At 39.3% G+C, this 17,185-nt stretch overlaps 1 protein-coding gene across 1 annotated transcript; it reads right to left on the bottom strand.

The window, feature by feature from the left end:
* Nucleotides 1-1,403: 1,403 nt before the first annotated feature.
* Nucleotides 1,404-2,348, bottom strand: LOC129008908 (olfactory receptor 10A6). Its single transcript, XM_054441386.1, has one exon. It carries the CDS (start codon nucleotides 2,346-2,348, stop codon nucleotides 1,404-1,406), a length of 945 nt encoding a protein of 314 aa, XP_054297361.1.
* Nucleotides 2,349-17,185: the final 14,837 nt, after the last annotated feature.

Here is a 17,185-nt window from a genome sequence, read left to right as displayed (position 1 = left end):
AATTCAAGATGGATTAAAGACTTAAATGTTAGACCTAAAACCATAAAAACCCTAGAAGAAAACCTAGGCAATACCATTCAGGACATAGGCATGGGCAAGGACTTCATGTCTAAAACTCCAAAAGCAATGGCAACAAAAGCCAAAATTGACAAATGGGATCTAATTAAACTAAAGAGCTTCTGCACAGCAAAGGAAACTACCATCAGAGTGAACAGGCAACCTACAAAATGGGAGAAAATTTTTGCAACCTACTCATCTGACAAAGGGCTAATATCCAGAATCTACAATGAACTCCAACAAATTTACAAGAAAAAAACAAACAACCCCATCAAAAAGTGGGCAAAGGACATGAACAGACACTTCTCAAAAGAAGACATTTATGCAGCCAAAAAACACATGAAAAAATGCTCACCATCACTGGCCATCAGAGAAATGCAAATCAAAACCACAATGAGATACCATCTCACACCAGTTAGAATGGCAATCATTAAAAAGTCAGGAAACAACGGGTGCTGGAGAGGATGTGGAGAAATAGGAACACTTTTACACTGTTGGTGGGACTGTAAACTAGTTCAACCCTTGTGGAAGTCAGTGTGGCGATTCCTCAGGGATCTAGAACTAGAAATTCCATTCGACCCAGCCATCCCATTACTGGGTATATACCCAAAGGACTATAAATCATGCTGCTATAAAGACACATGCACACGTATGTTTATTGCGGCATTATTCACAATAGCAAAGACTTGGAACCAACCCAAATGTCCAACAATGATAGACTGGATGAAGAAAATGTGGCACATATACACCATGGAATACTATGCAGCCATAAAAAATGATGAGTTCACGTCCTTTGTAGGGACATGGATGAAATTGGAAATCATCATTCTCAGTAAACTATCGCAAGAACAAAAAACCAAACACCGCATATTCTCACTCACAGGTGGGAATTGAACAATGAGAACACATGGACACAGGAAGGGGAACATCACACTTCGGGGACTGTTGTGGGGTGGGGGGAGGGGGGAGGGATAGCATTGGGAGATATACCTAATGCTAGATGACGAGTTGGTGGGTGCAGCGCACCAGCATGGCACATGTATACATATGTAACTTACCTGCACGTTGCGCACATGTACCATAGAGCCTAAAGTATAATAATAATAATAATAATAATAATAATAATAATAAAAAAATCAAAAAAAAAAAAAGAAATAGTATGCATTGGTGAAAAAGCTAAAAACATTAATATATAAAGATGCTCCTGATATACAATCAAACTTGGAGAACACAATAAATTAGTCATACTCATGCCAAAAAATGCAAACTTAATAAATCTAAATTTATTAAATTTAGATTGAATACAGTCATGCAGTGACTAAATCTTACATGGCTTCTCAACACAGTCAGATTGTGTGTAAAACCACTCGCCTTCGCCATAATTTCATCAAAGCCCTCTTCATCTCACTATTTCGCAAACTGTAGATGAGCGGATTCAGCAGAGGTGTCAGAAGTGAGTAAGACAGCGACATCAGTTTCTTGGTTTCTGGTGAGTAGCCAGATTTGGGTTGTAAATAAGTCATACTGGCTGTGCCATAGAACAGGGTCACAGATGTGAGGTGAGAGGCACAGGTGGAAAAGGCCTTTTGTCTCCCAGTGGTTGATGGCATCTTCAGGATGGCAAACAGAACTCGAATGTAAGACAAGAGGATCAACAAGAAAGGAACCAAAATAATCAAAAAGGTGCCTGTGAAGGCATAGATTTCAAACGAAAACGTGTCTGCACATGCAAGTTCTAACACTGCTGGGATTTCACAAGATATGTGGTTAATTTCATTAAGGCCACAAAAGGGAAAACTAGATACCCATGATGTTTGAACAGTACCTAACATAAAACCTAAGGCCCATGAAAATATAATTAATTTCATAAAAACTCCTTTATTCATAATCATTTGGTAGTTGAGAGGATGGCAAATTGCAGCAAATCGGTCATAAGCCATTGCTCCCAGGAGAAAACATTCAGCCCCACCTAAAAGAAGGATGAAATACATCTGTGCAAAACAGCCCCCAAACGAAATGGTAGTTTTTTCAGTAGAGAGGACCACCAGCATTTCAGGCATAATAACTGCACTGAAACTCAGGTCCACCACAGATAAGTTCAGGAGAAACAGGTACATGGGAATGTGGAGGCTCTGGTCTAGGGAGATGATGACTATAATGATGGCATTTCCTATCAGGGTCACCAGATAAATAACCAGGAAAGCCCCAAAGAGCTGCCCCTGGAGCTCAGGATAGTTAGAAAAGCCCAGGAGGATGAATTCAACCACACAGCTTTGATTTTGTCTTTCCATTTTCAGTAACGAAGTCATGCATTGATTTTATGGACATAGTATATAAAGAATAAAGCCACAGTCCATTAGCTAAGAGTTCCAGTCTGCATTCACCCCAGAAATTCTGGCAGAAGGCGAAAAGAGGAGCCTATCCTGACAGAAATTTTCTTTGGCAATTTTAGACAATGACCAAATACTTGGATTATACTCCAAATATAAAAAATAGAAATGAAGAATTCTGGCTCAGAGATCTTGTCTAAAAAGTATGAAATAATATCAAATTAAACATAGTCTTAAAAGAAATATAAATACTTTGTACCTTAGGTTCCAATCCCATAACATTGCTGCAAGTATTCTTTATTTAACTGAATTTTACATAAATGCAAAACTTAAGACCACAAAAAATAAAATATAAAAAAGTAGATAGATTGAAAAAGATATCCCAACAAATTTGATAATAGCCTAACAATCCAATGTTACAGCAAATTTGATATAAACTTATTTAAAATATTAATTAGATTCAAAGTACCTATGTATGACTTGGAGAAAGAAAACAACATTCTGTAGAAACATAGAGGGGATTTGAATTTTCAACACAACCATATTAGGTGACCTATAGACTATGTGAATTGGCTTCAAGCTTACAGATTTCCGCCCATCCTGGATCTGGCCAATTATATTGGGATTTACCTGGATGTGAAGTTTTTGGGGCCATATCTCCAAGGTCTATCATTCTGACCATGATGACTTAAGAAAAAAACCATTTGGGGGATCATTGTGTAATTTAAAAGATTTCACTCTCTCTCTCTCTCTCTCCTTTTCTCTCTTCTCTCTTCCCACTATACGCGTCATCAAAAAATTCACTCAATCATTAATTATTCAACAAGAACTGATTAACCGCTACCATTTTCTAGGCTCTGCAACCTTAGGAATACATGTGAATCCAGAGCTCAACAGAGAGCTAAGCACACTACATAAAATAGCTTCTAACCCCTTAACCAGTATGCTGCATAAACTAGTACCTCCCAGTACCGCATACCACAGGACTTTTTCTTTCTCTCTCTCTCTCTCTCTATATATATATATATATACACACATGCACACATATATATACACAACTGAGTGATTCAGTGCATTGATTTTGTAACATTATATGGCATAGAATATAATATATTCTCTATATATCCTTTTTTGAGAAATATGTGTAAAATATATTTTTATATATTTATATAAATATAAATGGATTAATATTTTATATATTATATATATATAAGCTCTAGTGAGGTGTATATATATATAAAATCCCACACTAGAGCTTAGCTCCCAGAGGGCAAAGATTTTGTTTGTTTCTTTGCTCTACACACAGTGCCTACAACACTCCCTGGCTCATAATAGGTGTTAAACCAACATTTTTGAATAAATGAATTTTAAAATAAGAAAAACCTAGACTCTATTTTTAAGGAATAGAGTGCCTAAGAGAAGTCAGCACACAACACAATTGGAAATTAATAACACGTGCTGTAGAAATTTAAGTGAGAGAATGACGACATTTGAAAGGGGAGGGAGGATGAACAAACACAGTCACAGGATGTCATGAATGGAAGGCCATTAGGTGGGAGGAGGATGGCGAGAGGAGGAAAACTGACTTGCTCAAGTCAGGAGGCACTTGATGACACCATAAAACTAGAATGGAGGCCTACTGCCTTTTGTGTGATGTTTTGAAAACCAAAAGAAATTCACTGTGAGAGATGAGGAAGCCAGGAAGACAGATGGACACGGCAAGTTGATGGCGTACAGTGCTGTCTTGAGTGCAGACCTGTAGGACATTAGCAGACAGGAGAAGACAAGTTACTTTATTTCTGAATTTGTCCATAGTCATGTATTAAAATCAAATGACTGTATTTAACCACAAAAATTGTACTGTATTTTGGATGTCAAAAAACCTCCTACAATTATTAAGACCAGACTCTGTGAGGCCAAATATTTAAAATGCATTTCTAATGGCAAAAAAAAGAACAATGTGTATTCAGTTCCAACTACATAAAAGTAGATTGGTTTTAAAAATTAGAAAATTTATAGAATGTTATAAAAAATAGAAAATCTTTATAGTGTAGAAGACCCTCATGGTGTCTTGGATAGATCACTGACAAGTAATACTTATGCAGATCCTTCCCTTCCCAAGGCTGCCAATGGAAAGAGGTAAGTGTTGGACTTACTGACCAAGTTCTCTTCTAGTTGTAAACTCCAGAATATGATGATTTATGCACGCAAAGCACTTACACTTCTACTTATTGCCTGAACTTTTCTCTGAAAAGAAAAAGAAATTGACTGGCATCGAACCAAAAAGTCTACTGATTCAAATGTTTCAGCTGAGCCTAGTGACTCCTGAGCACTGAGCCATCACTTCAACAGCATCTCCAACTATCAAAGAGGACAACTATAAACAGAAGTCCCACCAAAACGCACAGGAGCAGAATGTGCACTTTCTTACCTGTTGACTCTGTCTCTTTAATTTTCATACTACTTTATCAGAAGATTCACCTGTAGTCAAAAGCCACCTATTCATAAACACAACTGAGTGATTCAGAGCATTGATTCCATAATGTTATATGGCATAGAATTATACGCCCTGGAGAATTCCTCCCTGGAGAACATGAAATCACTTTATAGAGACCTTCCTGTATTTTTGTGTGATAACTAAAGAGGTTTAAAGTTGGCCCCTCAGGTGAAAAAGCTCAGGAGCACAAACGTGGAGCAGCACTCCTTCTTATGTCTATGGGGAATGAGCACCTCTTCCCACAAGAGACTCAATTCCACTGTGACACCTCCCAGTAGGAGGCAAGAGCAGAGGCTGAATGAATGTTGTCGATAGGGAAAGAAAGGAGGGGTGGAGTGAGGGTGTGAGCAAAGGCAGGTGACCTAGGGCTAGAGGATTTGCATGGACATGATGCACAGTTTGTGCAACCATTGGAGACACAACAAGTAGATTAAAGATGCATTGTAGAAAGCCTGGATGCCACCCCCAACCTGAGAACTTTTATCTTTTTGAGAAAAACCATAGAGTCACTGAAATTTTTGAAGAAAAAATGCCATTACAGTTAATTTCATACATGGAGCTTTTTAACTTGGAGTCAAAATATCCTGACTGGCTTGTATAACTTTGAGCACATCACTCAACTTTCTGGATCTATTACTTTCTCTGTAAAATAAAGATAATGATATTAATCTCATAGGGTGTATATGAGAAGCAGGAGTCTCAGAGCTCAGTCTAAACAGCTTGAACAATGAAAAAGACTGTAGGCTCTGTCATAGCAGAGAAAATAGAGGAATGACTCTACAAGCTTGGCTTTATCCAGAATATGTGCTCAAATGGAGGCTCCTCTTTTCTTCTCATCTCTGCTTTCATAGAGTAGGTTCTGTTCTCAAGAAAGCTTGCTCTTCCTGGCAACAATAAAGCTGCCAACAACACTGAGGGATACATTCTCCCCAATCAATGTCCAGTGGGAAATGTCCCAGCAATCCTGAGGAAAGGAGTGTCTCATTCACAAAATCTAATCCAAGAACTTCTCCCATATCAGTCACCATGGTGGGATTGCATGCTCATTCATGAATCAGCCCTGTGGCCCAGAGATGGGAAAAGCTGCCTAATATGTGCTATTTCATGACATCCCATGGGGGCTTCTGTTGTACTGGGCAGTTCTATGTGGTGATGTCAGCAATTGTGTCACAGGTGATGTATAGTTTATGAAAAGTCATCGAGATGTAGAGCCATCATTTGTACACTTTTTGTGTTTTAGATTTCTATAAAAAATACTTGCAAACTATATGTCTGACAAGGGACTAATATCCAAAATATGTAAAGAAATCAAACAACTTAGCCAAAAAAACAAATGACCTGATTTAAAAATGGTCAAATGACCAGAACACACATTTCTGAAGACTTATGAGTGGCCAACAGATACATGAAAACAATGTGCAACATCTCTAATCTTCAGAGAAATGCAAATTAAAACCACAATGAGATATCACCCAATACCTATTAGAATGGCTGTTATCAATAGGACAAATTATAACAAGTATTGGTGAGGATATGGAGAAAATGAGACTTGTACACTGTTAGTGGGAATGTAAATTAGTACAGCCATTTTAGAAAATAGTATGAGGATTTCACAGAAAACTAAAAATAGAATTACCATGTGATCTGGCATGGCTATATATATAGAAAAGAATTAAAATCAGTGTATCAAAGAGATATCTACATATCTCTTTGAAGAATGTAGAGATATCTACATTCCCACATTCATTCATAGTTCACTGTAGTATTATTCATGATAGGCAAGACATGAAAGCAACATGTGTCTATCAATAGATGAATGGATAAAGAAAAATGTGATACAGTAGTCCCCACTTATCTAATGGGTATACATTCTAAGACCCCAGTAAATGCCTGAAACCATAGATAGTACTAAACCCTATATATACTATTTTATCCTACACATACATACCTACGATAAAATTTAATTTATAAGTTGGGCACAGTAGAGATTAACAACAAAAACTAATAATAAATAGAGAAATTATAACAATATACTATAATGAAAGTTGTGTGAATGTGGTCTCTCTCTCAAAATATCTTATTGTACTGTATTCCCCCTTCTTCTAGTGATGATGTGAGATGTTAAAATGCCTATGTGATGGGATGAAATGATGGAGCAGGAAGGTGCAAGATTTTATCATGCTACTCAGAATAGCACTCAATTTAAAACTTATAAATTATTTATTTCTGGAATTTTCCATTCATTGCATGCAGACTGGTTCACCACAGGTAACTGAAACCTCAGAAAACAAAACTGCAGATAATGGGAGAGTACACAATGCATACATATGTACCTACAATGTATACACAATACATATGTATACACAAAGAAATACAATATGGCCTTTAAAAAGAAGGAAATCCTGTCATTTGTGATGACATGGATGAACCTGGAGAAGATTACGTTAAGTACAATAATCCAGGCACAGAAAGACAAATACCGTATGATCTCATTTACATGTAATATCTAAAAAAATTGATCTCATAGAAACAGAGTAGAAAGGTTGTTATTAGAGATTGAAAGGGGTGCATGGAGGGAAGATGTAAAGGGGAGATGTTGATCAAAGGGCAACAGAGTGAGGCTCTGTCTCAAAAAAAAAAAGAAAAAAGAAATATACAATAAATTATTGTTAAAGACTTCAGATAACAACCTAATCATATACCTTAAAGAACTAGGAAAGCAAGAACAAACCAAACTCAAAATTAGCAGAAGGAAGGGTATTGGGGAGGGGGAAATTCAGATTTTTAAATGGCAAGGTAAAGATGGCATTATCCTCATAGAAATTACACCAAAACAATAAAACTAATAAGAAACATAAACCTAAACTTCATATGCAAAAAACAAACCCATTTTCTGAGGAGAAATTCAAGCCAGCTTTAGAAATTTGCATAAGTAACAAGGAGCCAAATGTTAATCGCCAACACAAGGGGGAAAATGTCTCCAACGCATGTCAGAGAGTTTTGTGGCAGCCCCTTCCATCACAGACCTGAAGGCCTAGGAGGAAAAAATGGTTTCGTGGGCTGGGCCCAGGGCCGCCTGCTGTGTACAGTCTAGGGACTTGGTGCCCTGCATCCCAGCCATTCTAGCCATGTCTAAAAGGGACCAAGGTACAGCTTGGGCCATGACTTCAGAGGGTGAAAACCCCAAGCCTTGGCAGCTTCCACATGGTGTTGAGCTTGTGGGTACACAGAAGTCAAGAATTGAGGTTTGGGAACCTCCACCTAGATTTCAGAGAATGTATAGAAATGCCTGGATGTCCAGGCATTTTGCTGCAGGGGTGGGGCCTTCATGGAGAACATCTGCTAGGGCAAAGCAGAAGGGAAATGTGGGGTGGGAGCCTCACTAGGTAGGGTGCTACCTAGTGGAGCTGTGAGGAGAGGGCCACCATCCTCCAGACCCCAGAATGATAGATCCACTGATAGCTTGCACTGTGCACCTGGAAAAGCTGCAGACATTCAATGCCAGCCCATGAAAGCAGGGCTGTGCCCCACAAAGCCACAGGGGTGGAGCTGCCCAAGTCCTTGGGAGCCCACCTCTTGCATCAGTATGACCTGGATGTGAGACATGGAGTCAAAGGAGATCATTTTGGAACTTTAAGTTTTAATGACTGCCCTATTGGATTTTGGACTTGCATGGAGCCTATAGCCCCTTTGTTTTGGCCAATTTCTCCCATTTGGAATGGGTGGTTTTACCCAATGCCTGTATCCCCCTTGTATATAGGAAGTAACCAACTTGATTTTGATTTTGCAGGCTCATAGGTGAAAGGGACTTGTCTTGCCTCAAATGAGACTTTGGACTTAGACTTTTGGGTTAATGCTGGAATGAGCTAAGAATTTGGGGGACTGTTCAAAGGGCATGATTGTGTTTTGAAATGTGAGGACATGAGATTTGGGAGGGGCCAGGGGCAGAATGATACAGTTTGGCTCTGTGTCCCCACCCAAATCTCACCTTGAATTGTAATCCTCATAATCTCCACATGTCAAGGGCAGGACCAGGTGGAGGTAATTGGATCATGGGGGCAGTTTCCCCCATGCTGTTCTCGTGAGAGTGAGTGAGTGAGTCTCATGCGATCTGATGGTTTTATAAGCATCTGGTATTTCCCTGCCGGCACACCTTCTCCTTCCTGCACTGTTAAGAAGGTGCCTTTCTTCCCCTTCACCTTCTGCCAGGATTGTAAGTTTCCTGAGTCCTTCCAAGCCATGTGGAACTGTGAGTCAATTAAACCTTTTTTCTTTATACCAGTCTCAGGTATTTCCTAATAGCAATATGAGAATGCACTAATACAGACATATCTTAACCTAAATTAGGTTATGGGAAAAGGACTGCCAAATATAGTGAGGTTAAAAGAAGATGTATGTTGACTCAGAGGGGATGAGGCAGGGGCAGTTCAGATGACGCAGAGCTTCATCTAGAGCTGTGGCTCCCAATGTGTGGTCCCTGGATCAGCAGCATCAGAACCACCAGGGAAATTCCTAGAAATGAAAATTATTAGGCTCCTCCACAGATGTACTGAAATGGACAATCTTTGTGTGGAGCTCAACAATATGTGTTTTAATTATCTGTACAGGTTTCAGACACACACTAAACTTTTAGAATGATTGAAAGGGGCACACCCTGGAAAGAAAACCCATAATCTTCTTGTTTGCAATGGGGAGAACTGGATGGGTTTGTTGATGGTAAAGGCATCCCTGGACCTGCTTTCACATGGGGAGAAATGGATAGGTATGGATGAGCAAGGGTCACTCAAATGTACCATTGTTTCAGGAAGCTATCTGTGAGTAGTAGAATCTGGGGTAATGTGAGCTCCAGTTTTCTGATGGCAAGAGAGCAGTACAGTAAAAATAACTCATCTTCATGATGTAGATTAAGCTGTGTTATACAGCAATGCTTCCCAAACTTTAAAGTATATTCAAGCCACCTGGGGATCTTATTAAAATGCAAATTGGAATTCGCTAAGTTCAGGTTGAGACCTGAGATTCTATACTTTTAACCTACCACGTGAAGCCTATGTGTCAGGCCCACAGTTGAATAGCAAGTTTATAACAAATGTTACTGGGTCATACCTGCTGACTTGAGACATGCCCCAGAGCCATGTCATAGAGCAGATAAATATTATGACCAAAAACATCGGAAGAAGTTTTTGTTTTGTTTTTCTGAGACGGGGTCTTGCTCTGTCTCCCAGGCTGGAGTACAATAGCATGATCTTGGCTCATTGTAACCTCTGCCTCCTGGGTTCAAGCAATTCTCCTGCCTCAGCCTCCCGGGTAGCTGTGATTACAGGTACATGCTACCAAGCCCAGCTAATTTTTGTATTTTTATTAGAGACGGGGTTTCACCATGTTGGCCAAGCTGGTCTCGAACTCCTGACCTGGTGATCCACCCTTCTCGGCCTCCCAAAGTGCTGGGATTACAGGCGTGAGCCCCTACACCCTGCCAGAAGAAGTTTTTAAATTCATGAAGTAACAGCCTCTATAGAAGAAAAGCACAGAGGAAAAAAAATGTATGTTCAGGGAAGACATAGCAAAACAAAAGAAACTTACTAAACAACTATAACTGGCAGAGTTTGGGGAAGGTAGTGAGTGGAAAAAATCATGAATATGATGTTATGTTGGAAGCATGGAAAAAGAAAATTCAATGCTGCTGGTTCAATTAGTTCAAGCCCAGCTGCTCACTGCTCAGAAGCTGAAAACACGAGAAGCAAGCTGTGGTGAAAGGAAAACAACTTTACTGATCAAGTGCTAGCAGATGGAAGATGGCTAGGCTTCTGTCTCAAAGAAGCCATCTCCTTTTGAGCTGAGCGAAGAGATTTTAATGAAAAGGTGTGGGAAATACACGGGAGTGGCGCAGGAGGGCTCGGGTCTGCCTGTCTTGTTCCCATGGTTATCTTTAATAGTCATCCATCCAGAGGTCCAGTTTGTGTCACCCTGACTGCAGCCAGGTACTGGTGGGCTGTTTGTAACACCCCCTAAGTGGGAGGGTTCTGCAGCTGGGTCTCTCTGCCTGGGTCATTTCAAAATTGGAATGGAATTTCTAAGCAAGCCCATAATTAGATAAGAGAGCACTAGTCACAGAAGTGTCTGGTAGGAGAGGGAGAAACAGAGTTTCAAAGTATGTCTCAAGGCTGAAAGCAAGAAAGGAAAAAAAAAGTTTTAAAATGCATTTGGAGGCTGGGATACTTGGTTACAATTCCCCACTGTCAAGTTCCATTCTACTACTATGGAAAGTGGGCAAAACAGTCAATCTGGCTACTTTCTGCTAAAAAGTGGTATAGTTAGGGGGTATCAGAATGGAATCTATTTACCTGGAAATGGAAATATTCCTGAATTCAGACTCACATCAGGAACTTGCTGAAGCATTGTGGTGCAAAGAAATGCTTTTGAGAAAGTCTGTCCTGCATCCTATACAAAGGGTATAACAGTAATAATAAAGTCCACAGGAGCCAAAGAGAATAATGACCTGCATATCAAACATACTGTATATGATGTATTAGGAAGTTGGCTGAATCATCCTGTTACAGGGTCCTGGGGAAGGGTATCTATAGCAGAATTATGGGTGTCCAATGCATGCATAGCTTGGGTTATACTGTGAGAATAATCTGGTAGATGTGTACACAACATTCAGTATTTTGCACAAGGCCCCCTTGGGCTTCAGTCAGCATATCTAAGGCCATACAGTTCTGTAGGACCACTTATCTAATCTGCAAGGTTTCTTCAGTGAGAAGGGTGATGGCATGATGGCTGTTATTAAAGGTGGTGGCCATGTTTTTTGTTTCTTTGAGACGGAGTCTCGCTCTGTCGCCCAGGCTAGAGTGCAGTGGCGCAATCTCAGCTCACTGCAAGCTCTGCCTCCCAGGTTCACACCATTCTCCTGCCTCAGCCTCCCGAGTAGCTGGGACTACAGGCGCCCGGTGGTGGCTATATGTTTAGCCAAAGCCTCTACTTGTAATTCTTTATCTTTGGCTGCTGCCTGGGGGGTAAAAACCGGCTAAAGGATTAAACCACCATGATGCCTGTTTTTTAAGAGTGGTTTCAAGCCTTTATGTTTTCCCAGTTGTCAGCGAGAGAGTCTAGATGGAACAGGATACATTCTGGTAGGTAAGGGAACCCCAAAGTACATCTTCTAATCCAATTATAAGGTAAGTAAGGCCAACCGTGAGTGTCACAGGCCCATAACTAACCCTAGTAGGAAGGGTAGGTTCTGCTATGGAAGATATTCTGATTGTGTCATCCTATCCACATATTATCAGTCAGCCAAAGGGTTTGGCCATATTGTTGAAGAGGTAACCATCCTATATCATGAGAGATAGCATGGAGTATACTGTTGTTGTGTTTTTTGATGCATAGAGGTGCTTGACCCATTACCTGGATTTTCTTCACCATCAACAATTCTATCCCATCAGTTATGGCATATCCTATGCAGGGATGGCATTAACCTGCTTATAAACCAGATAGAAAATATGCTTCTAGATTTCTTCAAAGGTGGGGAACTCATTGTGAATGGTACTATAATCATAGAAAAGAAACGACTGAGTACTCTTACCCCAAGTATAAGAATGACTCCAAGTGCTCAGGTTAGCAGTTGTATGCACCAGGACAAGCCTGCAGTAGAAGAAAAGGGTAGTTCCTCTCAAACCCAACAGTCTGTTTTATTTTGGAAGGAAGTCTACATCTTCGCCCATTCAACAAAAAGGTTAGTTTTAGCAAAAATAAAGAAGGTAATTATGACTGTAAAATTCATTAAGAACTTAATGTTAACAGAAGAGTATTACTTATCAATATAATTTCTCTTTAATAAGAGCTTTAGATCCTCTCTTGATTTACATAACCAAACTGGCTGGTCACCTGATGTATCAGGTTGGGAGGGGCTGCCTTCACCCAAGTGCGATGTGTCCAGGGCCTAAGTCCAGTCAATTTGACAGATGAATGTATTAGCAGCACATCATGAGGTCCTGTCTACTTTTTGACTAGCTCTTGGTCCAGCCCTTGGTTTCTCCAGGACTTTAATAGCACCTTATCTCCTGGGTAGAAAGGGTGAAGGGACTCATCCATGGGGTATGAGGACCTGGAAAGAGAAAATCATTCATAAACTTTCAGAAGGAAGAGTTCTTCCTTTTCTTCTTTTGACTTGAAAAGCAAGTCTCATTCCAACAGAGAAATTGGACATTCTGGCATATAGAGAAAATTGTGTCTTAATCCCAAGTCCCCCAGCTGACATTCCAAAAGTTGTAAAAAAAAAAGAAAAAAACAACAACAACAACAAAAACACCTTTTGCTGCATTCCTTTTGCAACCCCTGTCATGGGTAGTCATTTTAGTATTCTTTGGTTTTGGAGAACTAAGGGACTGAATAAGTAGCCCTAGCATCAACTAAGAAATCAATTAGATTGTTCCCCACTCTCAATTGTACCAAAGATTCCTGTAGAGATATGACAACAGGATGACTAAACATACATATTTAACTAGCTATAGGAGGGGCTATGAATATTTATGAAGTGATCTTGACACATGTATATTGAACAAACATGCATGCAAAATATGGTTCTGTGTACCTTGGAGTGGAGACAACTCTTGCTTAGCATGGTCTTGGGTCCTGTTTATAATTTGGTAACTTATTGCTGTAAAGAGTCTATTCTGTCAGTCTTATGATCTCTATTTCAATGTTAATGCTGGTCAGTTGTGCCTAAATTCCAAAGGAGGGGACAGTATAGTGAGGTGTGTCTGACCTCCCCGCTTTCCCGTTATGGACTGAACTTGTTTTTCAGGTTTTCTTTTAATTCCCTTGGGCCAAGAGGGGTATTCATTCAGTCTGTTGGGGGACTTCAAATTTCATATTTTAGTCTATAGTCCCCCGTTTTTGTCAAAGTAAGCCAGAGACAGTATTGATGGCCAAGGTTTTATTTTGTTCCATATCAATGCTGGGGTGGTATGCTACCTGCACTGGGTCCATCATGTCCCTCAATGGGACCCCTGTGGCCAAGTGTCACAAAGTCAAAAGACTTATAGCCAATTAAACATTTTAGGTCAGATTGGAATGGAGGTGAGCAGGCACTCACTGACCCTTAAAACCCCTTTTAAGTAATATAAGAGCCAAAAACCAAAGCCAAAAGACAAGGTTACAAAATTGACTTATCTGTACATTCTATGCACTAAGCTACTATAATCTTGGCTTGTATCAATTAGCTATATAAAACATAAGCATTTTGTTTAGCTGTTGAGGCATCTGTCTACCCATCCTTGATTTTGAGGGTCTGAGTAATTTTATCCCTCAAAACCAGCCCTAACAATCTCACACAATAGTTCCAGTGCCTGGAGGGATTGAATCGTTTCATCTGGAGGTAAAACAAAACATAAAGAATTAGCAATTTTCAAATGAAAATGTGACAAGCCCTCCCTAATTTTGAGAATGAAAGAAAAATAAGCTCACAAATAGTTAATTATTTAAATTATTTAATATAAAGGCATAAAATAAATTCTATTAATTCAGATAAAGGCAAAATTATTAAATGAATCTTAATGTTTTTGAATACAGGCCTGTCCCTGTATCTCACGAAAGCAGTTTACTTTGATTGTCATCTTTGCCCAGGTCTAAAGACAAGGCTTTTGTTTAACTTGAGTTTGGTGTCAAATACTGGCAGGAATTGGTGCCTTCTTTAGATGTGATATGTGTACCCCAGAGTCAAAGCCCTGCAACTTAACAGCACAAGGATTAATTAATAGTACCCAATAAGGACTTTTTTAAGGGGCTGGAGGTAGTGTTACTGGAGTCCATGACCTGAGTAGAAGCTGTAAAAGATTTTACAACCTTATGGTGATTAATTTTTATAGCTTTGATACGCCCCAGAAATAAGTCAGGGACTTCATTTAGGATTCAATTTTAAGGATGTTTGTCAAAGAGGCTGAAAGGCTCAAAACATTAGATCAAAACAATCACTGTAAAAATAATAGTTACTCATTTAACCAAAGTAATAGTTAAGACTTTAAAATCAATATTGAGAGTTACATGGTTGTAAAAACCTTGACTCTTTTAAAACTCAATTTTTCTAAGCAAGCAAAAATCTAATAAAGACAACATAAGAATTCTCTTATGTAAATGTAAAATGTTGTATCTTAAACTAGTTACCAAAAAGGCAAAGAGAAACCTTCTGCAGTGTGACTGCTTCTCCTTTTGAGAAACCCATTAAGATAACCTGGGAGTTAAATTTGATTTAAAAAGTGCTTTAATTAAATCACAAGGTAGGAGACCAGAAGGACTTGTTTTCTGGTCACAACCCTACTGAACAAAACAGGATCTTATCTGAACAGGATAAAGTGAAGAAATTAGCAGAGACTAAAGTGATTCCTGACTGCCTTTATTGTTCATTGGCATAAGACACTTGCATGAGCACCATGACACTTTACAAATGCTGTGGCAATGACCCAAGAGTTACCATCCCTTCCCATGGCAATGACCCAGAAGTTGCCACCTCTTTCCTAAAAAGTTCTAAATAACCAACCCTTAAATTTACATTGGCTTATTCCCTAATTTGCTTAAAATTAAAATTGGGTTTACATGAGTATAAACACAATTGCCAAGAGCTCATTAGTGAATGCTTTAAGTTCCCTGTCACCTCAGGTTTACCTATCCTGAGAAAGTGTTGCAAAATCGGTACCCAGGATGCTCAGACAAGAGCCCCCAACTTGCTGGCCCTGGGGCAGAATCAATATGCCTACTATAAACAAAAGGGTCATTGACAATGAGAATGTCGTAACTGTCTCCAGTGAGAAATGGAAAAGCTCCCCATCAATAATAGAACTATCTTTCTTCCAGTAGCCCCAGTGAACTGCCTGGCTCACTGGGACTTGACAGTTCAAGTTTACTGGGGATCTCTGACAGAGCACAGAGATACTTATAAACCCCTAAAGGACTTAAAGCTATTATTTCACAAATACATAGATAAATAACATGATGCTGTAGATAGGAATAAGAACATGAAATATTCTATTCCTCCTAATTGTAATTTTTCCTCCTAGTAATGTTTATATATTTTAGATTCTACATAAAGACAATGCTGGCACAAGGCTTCCAACCCATCCTATCTTCTGACCCCAAAATTAAATACATCCTGTCATTGGGCTTCTTGAATCATGTAACCAGAGGTTTTTACTCCTTCAATGCTGCGCAGAGCCTATGCCCATAAAATCAGCAAGAAGCAATGGACCTCTGCCCTTCTTCAGCCCCCTTGAGATAAAAGAAGAATATCTAATCTCCAAGGTGGAAATAAGACAGAATACAGGTATGACTTGATTTCTGGTCACAAACCTGCCGACCAAAACAGGATCTGGTCCACGCAGGATAAAGTGATAAAACCAGCAGGAACCAGCAGATGTAACAAAAGCAATCCCTAGATCCCCTTATTGCTCATTGACATAAGACACTTCCACCAGCACTATGACACTTTACAAATTCCATGGCAATGACACAAAAGCTACCACCCCGTTCCACGACAACAATATGGAAGTTACCACCCCTTTCCCTGGCAATGACCCAGAAGTTACCACCCCTTTCATAGAAAGGTATAAATAACCCACCCCTTAATTTGCATTGACCTACTCCTTAATTTTCATGTAATTGAAAGTGGGTATAAGTGAGTATAAATACAGTTTCTAAGAGCTCATATATTGACCACTCTGGGCACACTGTCTATGAGTTAGCCCTGCTCCACAAGTAATGCCGTTCAATAAAAGATTGCTAACATCACTGACTCACCCTTGATTTCTTTCCTGGGTGAAGCCAAGAACTCTCTTGGGCTAAGCCCCAATTTGGGGGCTTGCCTCTCCTGCAACAATCGGACACAGGAAGAGTGTATTCAAGGTTATAAGTATGGCAGGGGAATATATGAATCTTAGGAACAGCCTAAGAAGTTTCCTGATTACATTTAACATTTTAGACATGTCAAGAAAAGCCAAGAATACAGAATCAAGTCATACTGGAAGAAAACATTAATTTTTTTTTACCTTCAAGATAAAACATTTCAGCATTAGGCCATAACAACTGTTAGAACTGGAGGAAAAGTTTATAGGAGCTGATGAAAAAGCTGAAGGAGAGTTATTATCTCAGGCCTTTTCGAAGGGAGAGAAAGCTGAAAACGTCAAGATACAACAAAAGTTGATCTTCTGAGATGTCAATCTGAGAAGTTTTCAAAAGAAACATTACAGAATTAAAAACAAAATTTCTTGTAATATCATTAAGAACAAATCACTACCTTAAAAATCTTATTTTAACA

Source organism: Pongo pygmaeus, chromosome 9 (assembly GCF_028885625.2).
Source record: "Pongo pygmaeus isolate AG05252 chromosome 9, NHGRI_mPonPyg2-v2.0_pri, whole genome shotgun sequence".
In the NCBI taxonomy this organism is placed as follows: Eukaryota; Metazoa; Chordata; class Mammalia; order Primates; family Hominidae; genus Pongo; species Pongo pygmaeus.
Note: the sequence above shows the minus strand (reverse complement) of the source record. Positions and strands in the feature narration are given on the sequence as shown.

What these genes read in the sequence shown, in the direction of transcription:
- LOC129008908 (XM_054441386.1), bottom strand. Translation starts at nt 2,348, where the DNA reads ATGGAAAGACAAAATCAAAGCTGTGTGGTTGAATTCATCCTCCTGGGC.